Source organism: Rhineura floridana, chromosome 6 (genome assembly GCF_030035675.1).
Source record: "Rhineura floridana isolate rRhiFlo1 chromosome 6, rRhiFlo1.hap2, whole genome shotgun sequence".
Lineage (NCBI taxonomy): Eukaryota > Metazoa > Chordata > Lepidosauria > Squamata > Rhineuridae > Rhineura > Rhineura floridana.
This window is the reverse complement of record NC_084485.1, coordinates 101,935,747-101,952,805: the sequence shown is the minus strand read 5'-3', so window position 1 is coordinate 101,952,805 and position 17,059 is coordinate 101,935,747. Positions and strand designations below refer to the sequence as shown.

General features: G+C 42.9%; 1 protein-coding gene across 3 annotated transcripts in view; it reads right to left on the bottom strand.

The window, feature by feature from the left end:
- Window positions 1-3,369: 3,369 nt before the first annotated feature.
- Window positions 3,370-17,059, bottom strand: part of RAVER2 (ribonucleoprotein, PTB binding 2) — a 78,340-nt gene continuing 64,650 nt past the window's right edge. For all 3 annotated transcript variants that reach the window (XM_061633320.1, XM_061633318.1, XM_061633319.1), the window contains 4 exons: window positions 16,205-16,350; window positions 15,065-15,154; window positions 6,036-6,161; window positions 3,370-5,004 (listed from right to left, as the gene is read on the bottom strand). In XM_061633320.1, the coding sequence (XP_061489304.1) occupies window positions 4,858-5,004; window positions 6,036-6,161; window positions 15,065-15,154; window positions 16,205-16,350 (509 nt within the window). In that variant the 3' untranslated portion in view covers window positions 3,370-4,857. The remainder of the gene's footprint in view (window positions 5,005-6,035; window positions 6,162-15,064; window positions 15,155-16,204; window positions 16,351-17,059) is intronic.

Sequence of the window (17,059 nt, the reverse complement as noted above, 5' to 3'; positions counted from 1 at the left end):
TGTTGGTGTTGAGTGAAGCATCTGAAAAACTGGTGATCAGCCCTCCTGGACAATCAGGTTTTACACTTCTCTAAGTGCATCCACTGTTCCTGGAGCACTGCTGCACCTTTAGATGTGGAAGGTGCAGGCTCAGGAGATCTATCATTGAGGTCCAGTGCAGCAAGATCTTGCAAAGGAACATAGTGTGCATCTTGAAAACACCTCTGAAATACCAGTTCTTCCATTTCTGTCCCATCACTCTATTCTCCCTCAAATTTTGGAACTAGAAAGAACAAGAGGCTCTAAAAATCACATTATTATCAAAGTGTTGTGCAGGATCTAGCAGCCTTGGGGGACCTGATCTCTAGGCACAGCATAAGGGTCAAGCAAGTCTCCCTCATCTGAATAGGAATAATAACTTAGATATGGTCTTGATTTGGAGTGGGCATACTTCCCCTTCTGCTTAGATTTTAGGCGAATGGTAGGCTGGGCAATAGTGACTGACCTGGACACAGTAGGCTGAATTACTGTTCCTGGCACAATAGAACCAAGCTAAGAGACAGTGACTGCAGTCATTATAGGGGCAACAGAAAAAACTTCTCAGTTGTCTGGATGTATTGCCCATTAAAGCCTGAATTATTTGCTGTAACATTGCCTCATTGAGTCTCTGACTGTAATGGATCAGATTGCTAAGACCAAGATATAGTAGACACATTAGTCACACTACGATTGAGTGGAGACTGTACTCTGTAAAAGAGGAACTGCACCTGAACATGAGATAGTTGAACCCTAGTAAATTCACTACTTGAGGAAAAAGTATACACATTAGTCCCCTGTACCTGCATTTCAGATGAACCTTCATCCTCAGAAAGCAACTCCAATACATGCCTGTTAGTGATTTTACGCGAGAAGGAGATTATCTGTCCTTACTGCTCAGCGCACTCTCCTGGGCATTCACCCATATACTGCACCTTCTTACTTTCTCTCAATACTGTTGGGAGTTATCATAAGATCTTCCTTCATCGATGTAGACAGAGAAGCAGCCATTATTGTGAAGAAAAAAAGACCGATTCTGTTGGATGAGGAACACCACAAACATTGCTGACAGTTCCTGCCAAAACTGCTGAGTTCATTGCACCTGCCATCTTGCTAAGTGCTCCAGTGCCTGCAGTAGTGAACAAAGTATGAGTGTAGCACTGAGACACCAACAACACCTGGTTTTGCAGCATGGTGGTTTTTTAAATTGTCTTCGCCACACAAGGGATCATGTGATCTTGTTCAGAAGAGCTGTTGAGTAAGCAAGTAAACTATCCACTTCTGCATCTGGACCATGGACACATGGGGGAAGGCAGACAGATGTAACAAAGTAATTTTTTTCTGTTTTAAAAAATCCTCAAACAGAGTAAACAAGGAATGAATAAAAACACACACAAGCAGAGGGAAACTAGAAGGAGAGGGAGAGCTATGATAAACACTACTGAGGTCTTCTTCTTGGTGATCACTTCTGACTAAGATTGTCTTCCAAAATAAAGTCTTTAACAAAGGATCTGTCTGAATCTGTATCCACCGCCAATGTACCAATCCATGACTAGAGGCTTCTGGATTTCAGTCCTGCCCCCGTTGCCATTTCCCGATCGCCATGGAACTTTTGTTATGGAAGACACCTGTGCATGAATTTGTTTCATGTGGGGAGATCGGCGCACCACAATCACACAATCTTGACAGAAAAAGGCTTTGATCCAATGGCATGGGTACCACGACAACTGGAAGTCCTTTATCTGCTGCAGCCTTCATCCGCCTTCACAGCCGTTGTAACATACACATTGTTATCCTCCGCCTGTTCTGCCGTTGAGGACATTCTTGGATCGTTCTTTGTCTGGTTCCTCTCCCTTGACCTTACTGCCATGGGTGACCCTGCTGGGAGTACAAGACTCCCAACGGCATCGCTCACACAGTTCATTGGAATGCTCAAGCCCACTCACCACTACAGCGAGGTATAGCCACACTAAAAACAAGTTGAACAAAGACCAAACACACTAACATACAGAAGCATTCTCTGTTACCTTTTAGGTGCCTACTGAAGACCTTCCTCTTTCAACAAGCCTTTTAAGTTGAGACCTTATCCCAGTCTGCATCTGTATTGGAATTGCTTTTTAATATGTTTTTAAACCTTTTTTTAAAAATAGATGTTTTTAAATCTTTTTAAAAAAATGTTTTTAAAGATGTTTTGTTTTAATATATTTTAAAGTCTGTTTTTATGATGTTTTAAAGTGTTCTTAGTGCTTTTGTTTGCTGGGCTGGGCTCCTACTGGGAGGAAGGGTAGGATATATATATTTATATATATATAAAATAAGAATTCTAAATGTACAAATGACAAGTGTTAAGAGAAGATAGTTGGGGAGTTGACCTACAGGATCTACTGCAGGCCAAGACAGGAAATGGACTAGAGATGGAGGGTTGTATAACAGACAGAGACCTGGGTTTTCAGGCACAAAAGGGCAGTATAACGCAACGTGCCATATGTTCACCACCCCTGGAGAAGTAGCAATTGCTTCTATACAGATCTGTTTCATGGTCATATGGATTGTAGATCACACTAAAGAAACTACACCTTTTATGGGGCCCAAGTACAGCCAGAAAAAGAAGAGTCATGGAAGACAGCTTCATGACAATGAGTGAGCACCAAGAGATGAAGGCACAAAAAGCCTGACTTAGCGTTATCTTGGCTTTCCTCCTTTTTCTCATTCAGCAGTAGCATAAAAATTCAGCTACAACTGCAAGCAGTGCTGGTAGCCACATTGCCACTGGAAATCTGGATGCTCATTGTAGAAATAGTAGCTGCATAGTACAGATTGATTTAGACCAACTGGTGGGTCTGTCTAGATCAAGGGTGGGGAACCTATAGTAGTTAGACTTTGACTCCAATTATCTCTGATTATTAGCTATGCTGGCTGGGGCTGATGGGAGTTGGGCGTCCACCATTAGCTGAAGGGCCACAGATTGTCCAGCCCTGATCCTAGAGCTTGATGGATTTTAGCAATATGCCCCTTTGATACTGCCATATATGCTTAAGAGAGCCAATGACTTGCTAAACAAAGAGTTAGTTCATGTTCTGGGGGTATAACTATGCAACTAGAACAATAAAAAAAGTGTCCAAGGGGTAGGCCTGTTAGCATAGTGCAACAAATATGAATCTTGTGTCATAATAAATGTTAGTCTTTAAAAGATGCCACAACATAATTTTTGATGGTAAAGGTGCTCAAGCTGGCACAAGTAATCCTGATACATTTATAGGAGACTGCCACAAAGATTCAACTCCCACCCTTTCCCAACTCCATAACTGGCCTTTGGCAAAGCAGCTTCATGAGCACAAGAGAAGTCATACCAGCTTTATTCTTCAGTATAGCTTGCCAGTTTATTTACTGAGAAATGGTTCAAAAATATACATTCAATGTGAATAATACTAAACACAGTTAAGAGAAGAAAAATCTTGTTATGTTACTTCTTAATAATGTAGATTAATTCTACAGAGCAGCCTCCTAATCCAGACGCTTATCAAAAGTCTCACTGAAATCAGTGAGACAGGTAAGTTGCAGCTAACTTCAAATTCCACTGGATTTCAATTGGGCTTAACTGGATCTCTCTTCATTGGGAGCAGAAGCTATGCTACCCTCATCCACCATACATGTGCATTTCTCTATAATCCTCAAGCAGGCCCTCTTATTGTAGATTTTATCATCACCATCAACTATGTTGGGCCTCGTCCATTTTAATTTGACTTAAGGAACAAGCTGCAAATGGGACTACTTTGGGGAAAGCTATGGAAAACAACTGTATTGGTAATTTCCAACACACTTTGATTCTAGACAACAGAAAAGTAGCCTTCTGCAAATAACCAATTTGAGTAAGAAATAAATTAAGAGTCAGCATGTAGCTAAAGTATTGCATGAGTACAGACATTCCATGCAGTTCCAGTGAACACAAATAACTGCCATGGCTACAAAGTGCAATAGAAGATACCAAAGAGTTTCCAAGGTGGCAGTGATTAATCAAGAGCAGTGTATAGAAATGGGGTGTGGGGCAAATATAATACAAAATCCAAGTCAGTAAGATATCAGTGCCTTTAGACAAGTTGGATACTAAATAGAAATTCACATTCATTTTTAAAATAACTGAGTAAATATTGCCCCTAAATTAATGGGAAAGGGACTTAACACTAAAAATACAAAGCTAATACTACTCTTTCTTTTTCATGGAAAATTTGTCATGCACATTTGTACTACCAGCATTACACTTCAACAATCATTTATTTCAATGAAGTATGTTGATATTTTCATACCATATTTCCACTTTAAAAGCTACAACTACATAAATAGCATGACTGCTACTGTTTTTAATCCAAAAAATATTTGGCTGTTTTAACTAGACTGGATTATACTCAACCTAACAGTTGTCTGGCTGTAATCCAATATGCAAGCCCCATTAAAATCAATAATAGGATATTGCTGTTGTCAAATATCATGAATACTTTGCAGCCAAGAATCTAAATCATCAAAGAAAAAAACACCAGCACAATTTTTTTCTTAAGACTACCTTTGCAAAATTTCCAGCAAGAAATTTACCTCTGCATTATTTTATTGCTTTGAGAGACATTCTCAACCTGAAAAGCTGCCGTTTCTTTAAGCTTAAAACAGACCTTAATTGTCATCCGTTGCATAGAAACTATTCAGGAGGATAACAGCCATTATATTAGTAGCTCCCCATACACAAATTTACTCATAGAAACTAATTTTTTATATAGTCTGGTTTTTTAATATCTACAAGACATAATAAACGTGAAATAAAAAGATGATATGAATAGCACAAAGATCAAGATATCAATAAACACGCTTTCGTTTAAGATACAATTCTGCACAATGTACTCCTGAGCCCTGAGTGTGTTGACCAACATATTCCACTGGGCCATCTTCTTGAGTGGTGGTGAGGTATGAAGAGCCCCGCTTCTCATTTCTTATTGGTGCCATCTAAGGATTATAAAAGTCCATTATTACAGCAATGAGCAGGCAGTTCTTGGAGAATGCTGAATTTTGCTTACTGTAAAAAACACTACACTGCTCTCCAAGTACAACTTACACTAGGGTCTAGTGATGTTAAAAAAAATAAGTGGACTAGGACCAGCTATAAGGCTGCTTGAAATATTTTCCAATAGCAGCAAAAAAAACACAAAGAGTGTGCCTTGACAAATTCTTAAGCAGCATTATATATTTTCTCAACACTTGGTGGCAGCACAAGACATCAACCTAGCAGCAGGTAGATGTCAGCTAGGGAAGTAGTATACAATAATACCTCAGTTAAAAAAGTAGATGTGTTCTTGGACGTTACTTCTTTAACAGAAATTTTGGTACTAGAGGTAGGAATAATATGGAAAGAATACGGATAGGTTCCTATGCCCGTTCATAGATGGTGGGGGCAGCTTCAAACAGGGACATTAACAGGTGCCTACCTGGCACCAACCCACTCTCCCTTCTTCCCCTCCCCTCCTCCTCTGAATTGTACTGGATCCCTCCCCACCCTGGGAGAAAGCAAGAGATCTCTTTAATGTAAAGCAAACACACAAGGTTGTCAGTTTCACCCTAGCAAAGCAAAGGCACAGGCTTATCAGTATTGACAACAAAGCAAAGACGCAGGCTGGCCAGTTTCACCTTAAAGCAAAGGTACAGGCTTGAAAGTTTATCCAGGGCAAATCAAATCTGGTCAGTTTCGCCTTTTAAAAAGCCTTCCTTAAAAGGAGATTTGTTCCTGGAGGATTCATTAACTGAGGTATTACTGTAGTGAACTTTTCAAAACCGGGCTCCTTGTGTTTCACAATATGCAGATAAATGAATATCAGCTATTTATTACACTTTTATCCTACTCCTCCATTGCATCTTACCAAGATTTGAAAAGCTATGTTTAAAAATGAGTGAGCCTTGATGTTAAAAGGCTACCCATCACTGATGTGTACTGTAGTTTGTACACTATTTCAGAACTAAGTGTGCTTACTCTTGTCTCTTACCTTTAGTGGGTTTTGAGGCACAAGAGGCAAAATGCCTGGATGGAAGGATCCTTGGGTAGCAGCATAATATGAAGGCATGACCTGTACATAGCTACTGTAGTCACCATAAACTCCACTATCAGATTCCTACATGAAGAAAACACAGAAAGGGGAACATGAGACTTTTACCTATTTATTTTCATATAAATATTTGTATACCATAATTTCATTTAAAAAATCACAGCAGTTTACTAAAATAGTACAATAAAAGTCACACAAAAATTAAAACAAACACCAGCTGACTGTTAACATATTTTTTTTTATCTTAATTGTGTGCATAAGCCTGGGAGGAAAGAAAAGTTTTCAGCAAACATTTGAAAGTTAATACAGAAGGCACCTGCTGAAATTCTGTTGGAAGAGCATTCCACAGGAGTGGGCCAATAACACTGAAGGCTCCATTTTGTGTTGATGTCAAATGAGTCTCACCAACTTGAGAGACAACCTCTGATGCTCCTACAGATGATCTCAGTGATCAGGCTGGTATTAACAGGTTCAGGCAGTCCTTAAGGTACTCTGGACCTAAGTTGTTCAAGAATTTGTAAATTAAAACCTTAAACCTGGCTTGGTAGTAGATGGGCAGCCAGTGCAGGTATTTTAAGAATGGTGTCACATGTTGGCGGTTATATGCCCACATCAGCAGTCCAGCCACCGTATTCTGCACCAGCTAGAATTTCCACACCAGGTCCAAGGGCAGCCCCACAGACAGCCCCAAATAAAGCACACTGCAGTAATCCAACCTCAAGGTTACCAAGTACATGGACTACAGTGGTCAGTGGCAGGGGGCTGAGGAGCACTCACACAGTGCTACTCTCTGAACACAACCCTGACGGTAAGAATGGGACCATCATAATGCAATGCCTCCAATACCCATCCCTTTGAGTCTCGGGCCTCAATAGATTCACTTGCTCTATCCACTGGAAAAAGATTGCCGAGCAGTCAGGAATCGTATCAGATTCCATCAGTCTTTGTAGGTGGATTATCCAAACTGGTCCCCCATCCCTGCAGGGGATAATTGACATGGCAAGTCCAAATCTCAGGAGGAATTCATCTGACCATGTTAATGTGGCGACATCCACCCAACCTATTTCCAGACCACCCCACTGCCTACATGGAGCAAAGAATAAATAGACAGTGTGTCCTGCTCTGTACATTAGACTGATGACCATTTGAGACAGGCCCATAGTTGCCATGCAAACTCTGAACTCCTGAGTTGTCCTCATTGTGAATGGTGAAGTAGCCCAAAACTACTGTTCTGGTTTCCTCCAACACCACACCCAACACAATCTCAGTCAGGAAGGCTGCTGAACAGCAGGGTGGACAGTACACCAACAGTATCCCTAACCTGTCTCTTTGGCCCACCACCAGATGCAGGCCCTCAAGTCTAGCTCCAAGAGATAGGAGATTCCCAGGGATAGGGAGAACACTCCTCCCAACCCCATTCCTTCAGTCACCTGATGTTGAGCCTAGTACCTGGATGGACAAAACTAAGTCACACTTGGTCCGCACAGCTCCTCCCCCCCCAAAGTCTTGGTGATACACACCACGATGGCCTGTTTGTTAATAAGTTATCACTGGCCAATGAGCCAAAACACTGAGACAGATTTCTGGGGAAAATGAATTGACAGAAAAAGAAGAGTATCAAAGTACTAAAAAGTAGTGTGGATTCCTAAAAGCGCAGCATCTCTAGAGATCTCCCTTTAGTGTTTTGTGTATTGCTGGGGGAGGGGGGAGGACACGGAGAAGCAGTTGAATATTGTTTTGCTTACACATCTGACTCAGAAATGTGGTCTGTACCAAACTGGAGATTTTTCACCTAAACACCAATTAAGTCAGCTAAAATTCATTCATTCTGTTTTTCAGATGCTGTAACCTTTGATACATGATGTTGAAATGCTTTTCTAAATTATAGGCATTTTGAGGTTGGTATTAAGATTGAGCCAGAGCACAATGAATGATTTCCTAGCTTTCCCAGTGCCCAGATCAACCAAGGAGAAGTCCGACTGATAAATCAGAGGTGTCTCAGGCAGCAAGGATTATGGCTCATAATCTTTTCAGGCTTTCCAGATAAGGTCAGTCTGGAATATATTTATTTATTTTCTACATTTATATCCTGCTCTTCCTCTGAGGAACTCAGGCATATATAATTTTTCTCCCTCACTCCACTTTAATGATCACAGTCAATCCTGTGAGATACATTAGGCTGTGCCCCAGTTCACACATAAAGCTAAGTCAAACCATGTTTTAGTGTGAAAGAACCATTGGTTCCCTACCTGAAGGATAGTTCTGTGTTGCTGGTCAGAAACTCATCAGCTTGTGTTATAGCTCCACCTTGTGGTCGCAGACAGGAAAGACAAGTTGAGGGAAGTAGGTCGCTCCCAGCATTCCTCAGTTCATGTCCTCACCAGTTGGAATAGGTCAAAGGAATAAACCACCATGAAATAGTGGAGGATGAAAACCTACTTTCCATAACTGAGGATTTCATGAGAACCTCAGGTAAACAGGCAAAACAGGCAAAGGACAGCCACAAGCGTGGGGCTGATGAGTTTCTGACCAGCAACACAGAACTACCCTTCAGGTAGGGAACCAATGGTTCTTTCTTGTGTTGCTGGTGAAACTCATCAGCTTGGGATGTTCTAAAGCTTCCCATGTAGGGAGAGTCATATGTAAAAATCTGTCCATCAAGCAGACAGAACCTGCTGTTGAACCCTTCAACCAAAGGCTGCCTCTGCCAAAGCATACCTATCAATTTTATAGTGTTTGGTGAATGAACTGGGCGATGCCTAAGTGGCCACTCTACAGATCTCCTCCAAAGGAGCATTGGCTGACAGCGTTGCAGAGGTGGCAGCAGCCCTTGTAGAATGGGCGGTAATTCTAGTTGGGATTGGCAATTTCTGTGACTCACAGTAAGTGCTATACATGCCCTAATCCACTTTGAGAGAGTAGGGGAGGTGACCCTCTTCTCCCAGGAAGCCAAGTGGAAGGAGATAAAAACAGAGTCCATTTGTCTGAGGGCTTTTGTTCTATTAATGTACACTTCTTTAATGGGACTCCTAATGTCAAGTGAATGCCATCCTCTTTCGAGGGGATGGGATAGATTTGGGCAAAAGATAGGAAGGATTAATTCTTGCTGTCTATGGAATCTAGAAAGTACTTTAGGGAGGAAAGAGGGGTCTGTGCGGAGGATCACTCTGTCTGAATGAAATGTACAGAGTTGCTTAGCTACTGTTGAAAAATGAAAACGAAATGGACTACCTTCAAGTTGATTCCGACTTATGGAGACCTTATGAAAAGGGTTTTCATGGTAAGCGATATTCAGAGAGGGCTTACCATTGCCTTCCTCTGAGGCTGAGAGGCAGTGACTGGCCCAAGGTCATCCAGTGAGCTTCATGGCTGTGTGGGGATTCGAAACTTGGTCTCCCAGGTTATAGTCCAACACCTTAACCACTACACCACACTGGCTTTAATTCTGAAATCCTACAGGTGGATATTAGTACCATGAGGAAAAGGACTTTCAGTGATAGAAGTCTAAGGGACACCCTACTGAGGGGCTCAAAGGGAGGTTTCTGTAATGCCCTGAGCACCTTATGAGGATCCCAAGATGGATATCAATGCACTGTAGGAGGACACTTAAGGGTCGCCCTTCTAAGGAATCTCTTCAATAGGGGGTGATGGGATATAGGAGATACTGAGGATAGGGAAGCTAGAGAGGATATAGCTTCAGCCTGCCTCTTCAGGGTGTTGGGCCAGAGGCCCTTTGCAAGACCAGCTTGGAGAAAGGCTAGAACGGTGGAAATCTTGGGGTTGTGTGCAGAAAAATCATTGGAAGAGCACCAGAATGTGAAGGTCTTCCATGTAGAAAAGTAAATGCAGATTGTAGAGAGATGCCTGGATGCTAAGATGGTGTCGATCAGGTCTGAATTGAGGCCAAGTGTTGTTAGACATCTCCGTTCAAGAGCCAGGCTATCAGCAGGAGCCAACTGGCATCCAGTTGATGTAGAGGGCCTTGTGACATCAGGACCAGACGTTGTGGCACCCTCCACTGAGGGGACACCGCCATGTCCAGAATATCTGAAATCCAAGGGCAGCGAGGCCAAAATGGTGCTGCAAGAATCACTGTGGCCTTTCCCTCCTTGATCTTGTGAAGAATTCAAGGCAGAATTAGGATTGGAGGGAAGGCGTATAGCAGTCCTGGAGGCCAAGGAGTCGATAGGGCATCCATTGCTTCCACTTTGGAACAGTGGAACCTGGAGAAGAACCTTTTGAGTTGATTATTCTCCTGGGAGGCAAAGAGGTCCATTAGCAGTTGCCTAGGCAAGATCTGATTTGACGAAATACTGTTCAGTTCTGCATCCATTATCCTGGATCTATCGTTTTGTGACTCAACCAGCTGGCTTAGATGTTTGAGGAGCCACTGATGTATTTGGCAGCTAGGGAAGGTAGATGGTGTTCTGCCCAGTTCAGGAGGAGGCAAGTCTCCGCCTGCAGCTCCATTGACCTCGTCCTCCCTTCCTTGCTGATGTGTGCTTTTACAGTATTATTCTCGGTTCTGATAAGAACATGGGAGACGTGGAGGCGAGGTATGAAGAACTGCAGGGCCGGACGTACTGCCCTGAGCTCGAGAAAGTTGATACTCTTCCTTGTTTCGGCTGGAGACCAGTGACCTTGGACGAAGTGGTCTTGGCTTCTGTGGTGATGGAAACCTGTGTCGGATCTCTGAAAGGACAGCCTTTCTGTAAATGTTGAAGGCTGGTCCACTAGGTCATTGCTTTCTGGAGGTATTGGGAAATACAAATCTGGATATGTTGTTTGGCAGCAATGGCATCCTGAAAGGGTAGGAGAGCCCATAGTAACTTGCGAGAATGGTGCTTGGCCCATGGTGCCACTTGTGAGGCTGACACCAGGAGGCCCAACACTCTTGCCCAAAACATAAGATTTGCATGTTTGGAGCATGATAGGAGTTGGGCCACTGCTCTGATGCTTTGAATTCTGTCGTAGGACACTGAAATTGTGCCCTCGGTGGTGTCCAGATAGGCCCCCAGATGAGTCAGAGTTTGAGTAGGATGTGACTTTTTTGAAAATTCAAAAGAAAGACATGGTCTTTGCAATCCAGTGTAATTTGTAGATATCGAAGGGCTCTCTGTCTGGATGGAGAGCGAATTAGTAAATTGTCCAGGTAAGGGTAAATATGGATGCCCTGGAGGTGGAGATGTGCCACCAGGGCAACCATGATCTTTGTAAATACCCTCGGGGCTGATGCCAACCCGAAAGGGAGGGCCTGAAACTGAAAGTGTTGGCCATTGTAGAAAAAACAGAAACTTCCGATGCTCTGGATAAATGGGTACATGAAGATAAGCCTCCCTCAGGTCTATTGATGTGAGGAAGTCTTGAGGATGTAGTGCCTCTCTGATGGAGACCAACGTTTCCATCCTGAACCTTCTGTATAGAACCCATTAGTTCAGGAATTTGAGGTCGAGGACAGCCCTCCAGGCATTTCGATCCTTCTTCGGGACCATGAAGAATATCAAGTAGACACCAAAGAAGGATTCGTCTGGAGGCACCCGCTCAATGGCCGCCATGGATAGCAAATAAAGGATAGCCTTCTGAACGATGTCCCTCTTCTCCTGAGAATTGGAAACTGTAGAAGGAAGAAATCAGGAGAGCGGTCAGGCACAGAGATTCAGTTTGTAGCCCTGAAGGATGGTGTTTAGAACCCATTTGTCAGTGGTTGAAGACTCCCAAGCTGGGGAAGAATGCTGTAGTCTGTCCCCAACTTCTGGAACTGTGGCATCATTGCGATTGCTGATTCCGTCCATCCTTACTGGAGGTGGAAGGCTTAGAATTTTGCTGGAAAAGTGGAGAGAAGCGGGGCCTGTTCCAGATTACCTCTGCTTGGTCTGGTGTTCTTATATCTTGATGGTGGACAGGAGCCACAAAAGGAATTACTCGACTGGTATGAAGAGTACTTGCGAGGAAAACGCCTATCATCTCTGTGTGAGGAAACCAAAACCTTCCTCTTATCCCGTGATTCTACCAGAATGTCTTTCAGTGCCTCTTCACCAAAGAGGTTTCCTCCTGTATAAGGAGCTGTGGAAAGATTGACTCTTGAGGTGCTGCCTGTGTCCCAATGCTTCAGCCATAAGGTCCTCCTGGTCACCACATCTGCTACAAGGGACTGAGCTGCAATTTGGGTGGTGGCATCTAGAGTGGCATCTGCTACATATGCCGCCGTTCTATAAATGTTCACCAGCATTTTGTGTAAGTAATCCAGGTCCTGCTTGGGATTTTCAGTTAAATCATCATGCCAAACTAAGGTTGCACGAGTGAAAACAGAAGCAGCACAAGATGCACGCATGGTCAAAGCTGCGGCTTCATGTGCTCTACGTATGGGATAATCTAAGAGCGTCTCATTAGGATCTTTGAGCTGTGCATCCCAATCTTTCGGCAATACATTTTTGGCCACAAGAGCTGAAATAAGGTGGTCAATGACTGGAGTTTTAAGCAAGTCAGTAAACTCAGCTTCCAAATTATAAAGCTTATTAGCTAAAGCAACAGCTTTTTTATACTGACGGGGAGTATTCCATTCAGCTTTAGTAATAGCCTTAAAGGAGTTTGGTACTGGAATACATTTGCCCGAGGCTTTTGGTTCAGGTAGCACCATCTTGCCTTTAGATTGGACTGGAGGTGGGACAGTAGGAGGAGAATTAAGTTCCAGAGTGGTCAGTACTCTGTGCAGCAGTGGAGCAAAGTACAAATCATGGAACAGGCAATGTGGGGTGTTCTTCCCCCATGGAGCCCTCACTCCATTCCCACCTCTGACCTGGAATCTATAAAAGGGTCAAGAGGATCTGCATTCATAGAAAGGGTGGCCTGGTCATCCCTGAGGGAGGTGACCCTGGGTGTACCCCTATTTAAAATAAAGGGGTTGGGAGAATTGGAGGTAGAGGCATGTTCTGTGAAGTATGGGCTTGCTTATAGTTAGAAAAATTAGCATGCGCCAGCAACTGTATAGGAGGCTTGAAGGTGTGTCAGGGTCTGCAGAATCAGGGTCTGATGCACACTGTGCTATGGTTCACAACAGCAGGAGTGGGAGGGCCAGCCCTTAACTCTGCTGATAATTCTCCCATTAAGGCTTCTTTAATTTGCCTCAGTATGTTGGCACTAAGTAGGAATTCTTGGCCAGCGGCATCAGAGCCCTGAGTATAGCATGGAGGCTGACTGACTTGGGATAAGGCGGGGGGGGGGGGTTGAGCTAGTGGGAGAAACTCTGGAAACCCCAGAAACCCTTCCTCTCCCAAGGTATGAGGAGATGGAGCCCACTGCTGATAAAGCTGATCCCCTTTATCGCCATGGCAGTGGGAAAGGCACCCTTCCCTTTTGTTGCTTCGTGGCCACAAGGTGCAGGAAAATACTTGCTGTTCACAGCGAGAGGCTGACTGCTCCTTGGTGCACTGCTTTTTGGCCCCCAGAGCTTCGTTTTGGCCATGGAGGGGCTACAGATGTCTGCACTTCTGCTTGGCCTTGCAGGCTGCAGGGAGCGTGAGAGCTCTAGATGCTTCTGGTAAAAGACACCATTTCACCGGTCCCACTGAGGTAAAGGAGGCAAGCGGAGTGCAACACACACACGCGACATGAAGGCACGATGGACTCAGGCCAAAAGAACTGGACTCAGGCTGAATTAATTTGTTGTTAACGAAGGGGAGATATGATGGCTTCATTCTCCCCTCCCCTCGCTGAAACAGTCTGAGATAGGATTAGAAAGCAGAGAAAGGAAAAAGGGGCGGGGAAAACAGAGAACTTTTTTTAAGGATGAAACAGTCACCAGAGCAGTATAGCAGGGAAGAGAGGGCTTTAAAGGCACAATAATAGATAATAATAAGAAAACCTGAAGTAAAAAGGGGAGCAAAGACAAAATGCGACCAGTTCAATGGAGGCAGGAAAGCGAACTGAAGAATGCTGGGAGGGTCCTACTTCCCTCAACGTGTCTTTCCTGCCTGTGACCACAAGGTGGAGCTATAATCCAAGCTGATGAGTTTCACCAACAACACAAGAATGAGTTTTCTGGAACTCCAGACAAACACAAGCCACAACCAATCCTGTTATGTGCTTTACTGCTCATTGTTTGTCTGGGGTGGGGGGAACAAACCATGAGCCCAGGTTGAACAAAATGCTAAGCTAAACCATGGCTTAGTCTTAGGTAGCACAACAACAGCAGGACTTGGAAAGGAGTACAGTGGCTGCAGTCTTTGCTCTGGGAACTGCATTAAGACATGATTTGGCTTAGCATTGTGTGTGAATTAGGCCAGTGACTGGCCCAAGGTTACCCAATGAGTTTAATGGATGATCTTCCTAGTCCTAGTCCTACTTTCTAACTATTACACTAGCAACTGGTGGTGGCTGTTAATAAATTCTTCTAGCTAACATTAAGACTGAAGAGGCTCAGAACAGTTTCTCTTTTTAGAACACAGATGGGAAACGTGGCCCATATTTGACTCAAAAGCCATCAACCCCAGCTAGTCCAACAACACTGGAGGGCCACAGGCTCCCTAATCCTGTTTTAGGGTGTTAGAAAGGCAGTGGAACTCCTTCTGCCCCACAAATATTTACTTGTGAACTTTTCTTACAACTGCTATAAACACAGAAGATGATCATAGTACAACTGACAAAGGCTACCCTAAGAATACTTAGATAATTTTCCTGCTAAAAGGAAAATTCAGGGTCCTACAGTTCACATTGTCTAGCCTATCATTTTTTCCCTTTAAGGAGGATAAACTCAAGTTTGCAAAAAGTTTTTGTAATTATTCAGTTAGTGCTTTAGTATTTCATGCATATGGATGTCCTTAAGATTCTGAAAGATGTTTATTGAAAGACCTTCAGGAAGATGATAATAAAAAGTGCTATGTAATGTGTTATTTGGTGGAATTGCAAAATCCACTCTTATTTATTGATACCATTGATATAGGCTGTTGGTTAAGCATACTGAATCATCTTACCTCTGAGCCATCATGCTCTACTTCTCCTACTCTAGCTTGTATGGTATGGTATGCCTGAGCATACTGTTGATACCATTGCTGGACTGAATCCTGCAAAAAGGAAGGCAATTTTTAATCTACCATCTTCTGTGATTTTACAGTATGATCAATAAGTTTATAACAAGGAACTAAAAGAGCATAAGCTTTGCAAAACAAATACATGTGTATGTTTTTGTGCTAATTTGAGCCAACCTGGCTCAGTCTAAACACAAGAGGCAGTAAGGTGGTGCTGTCTCTGCCAGATGTTTTAACACTGCCAGATTATTTTTATGATTAGGAGTATGTCTGTCGTATTTTGACAAGCATCCTCCTCCTCTAAATCTGGTTTGGTAGAACAAACTGCAACTTACACAGCTACAGGAGAAGTGGAACTCCATACTTAACTGGACTGGGCTCCTCCTAGTTTCTATAACTTTATATAATACTGTGCCAAGGATTTGTGGGAGACAGTTCAGAACTTAACATAAGAAAAGCCCTGGTGGATCAGGCCAAGGCCCATCTAGTCTTAGCATCTTGTTCTAACAGTGGCTAATGAGATGCCTATGGGAAGCATGCAAGCAAGACCTGAGTTCAACTATAGTTGCAATCACCTAAATTTCTCATGCTTTCTAAACTTCTCAAATGTGAAATTCTCTCTCTTGGCTGAATCTTGCAATCTGCTGTAATCCTCACAGTCTGCTAACAGACTGTGCCTTGTACAAACGTGATTCCAATTATCCCTCCCCAAATATAATGCACTGATTGTTTTCCTTTGATTGGGCATCTTTTTCAGTCATCAGATAGATAATTCTTGGGGACCAGGCCTGTGGTGCCAAATGGATGCAAGCCCAGGAGATTTCCTTTCCTGATGATTTACAGGTTTGGTTACATGTATGATAAGGTGAGGAAACATTTGTAGCCAACATTAAAGCAGGTTTTGAAAATGTCATCCAGATTTTTAAAAAGTCACACCTGTGGTAAGTGAGAATCGCCCCTTGGCTAACAGGCTATAAAGCCTTTATACATTCGGTGAGAATCTGGCCCCCATGCTTAATAACAAACTCTGAGCCAAATAAAACACATAGTCACCAGCTGCAATGAAACCACATGTAAGTCACATACCTGTGTGTAATCTTCATACTGTGGTGAATAGTTAAAATAGTTTTCTACTGCTTGTGGTGGTGTGGTTCCCTGAGCAGCTGCAGTGTCAACTGAGTGATTTGAAAGTCCAGCCTGCTGCTTAGTATTACTGGCCTTACTGGCAATTGCTGCTCAAAGTAAAAAAAATAAATATATTCTTACAGCATTTCATATAAGACAGAAAACGAGATTTGATCTGAAACACAGTGTGTACCATCATTCCACAGGACTCATAGCTTAAAAGGATAAAGCTTAAAATGAAAGAGGAAGGAGCGGTGTAAACAACATTATCGTCACCCTGATTGAAGCAGAATGCCAGTCAAATTTAAGTTCTCAGGAAATGGTGGTAGTACTACAGAATGGGGAAATTTACCCAACAATTGGCCTGTCCCATAGTTGATATAAGATCCTAGGCCTAGACTGGAGGAACAAAAATGGCTTCTAACATTAGTTCAACTTGGAACAGACATTTAAGTTTGTATAATCCCTCTCTATCTTCTCTGTCCTTTCACCGGTATTGTGCCTTCTGTACATTCATCTGTATCATCATGGAGCAACTACTCCAAGAATATGTCTAAGGAATGGGCTCCAGTCATTTTTTAAAAAAGATACCACTGGGGCTCATAGTTCTGCTACCATCTAATATCTGGTGAACTGATGGTACAGCACCAGGCCAGGCCAGCAGTCGAGGGGTGGTGGTAATGTTCACAGAAGTACCACCTCCTTTTCTGTAAACTTCTTAAAAGGAACGTTTTGGAGATATTTATTTTTAAATAATTTGAATCAAATACTATGGTTGCTAGTATTATTTGCAGCTATGGTAACAACACTCCCTTC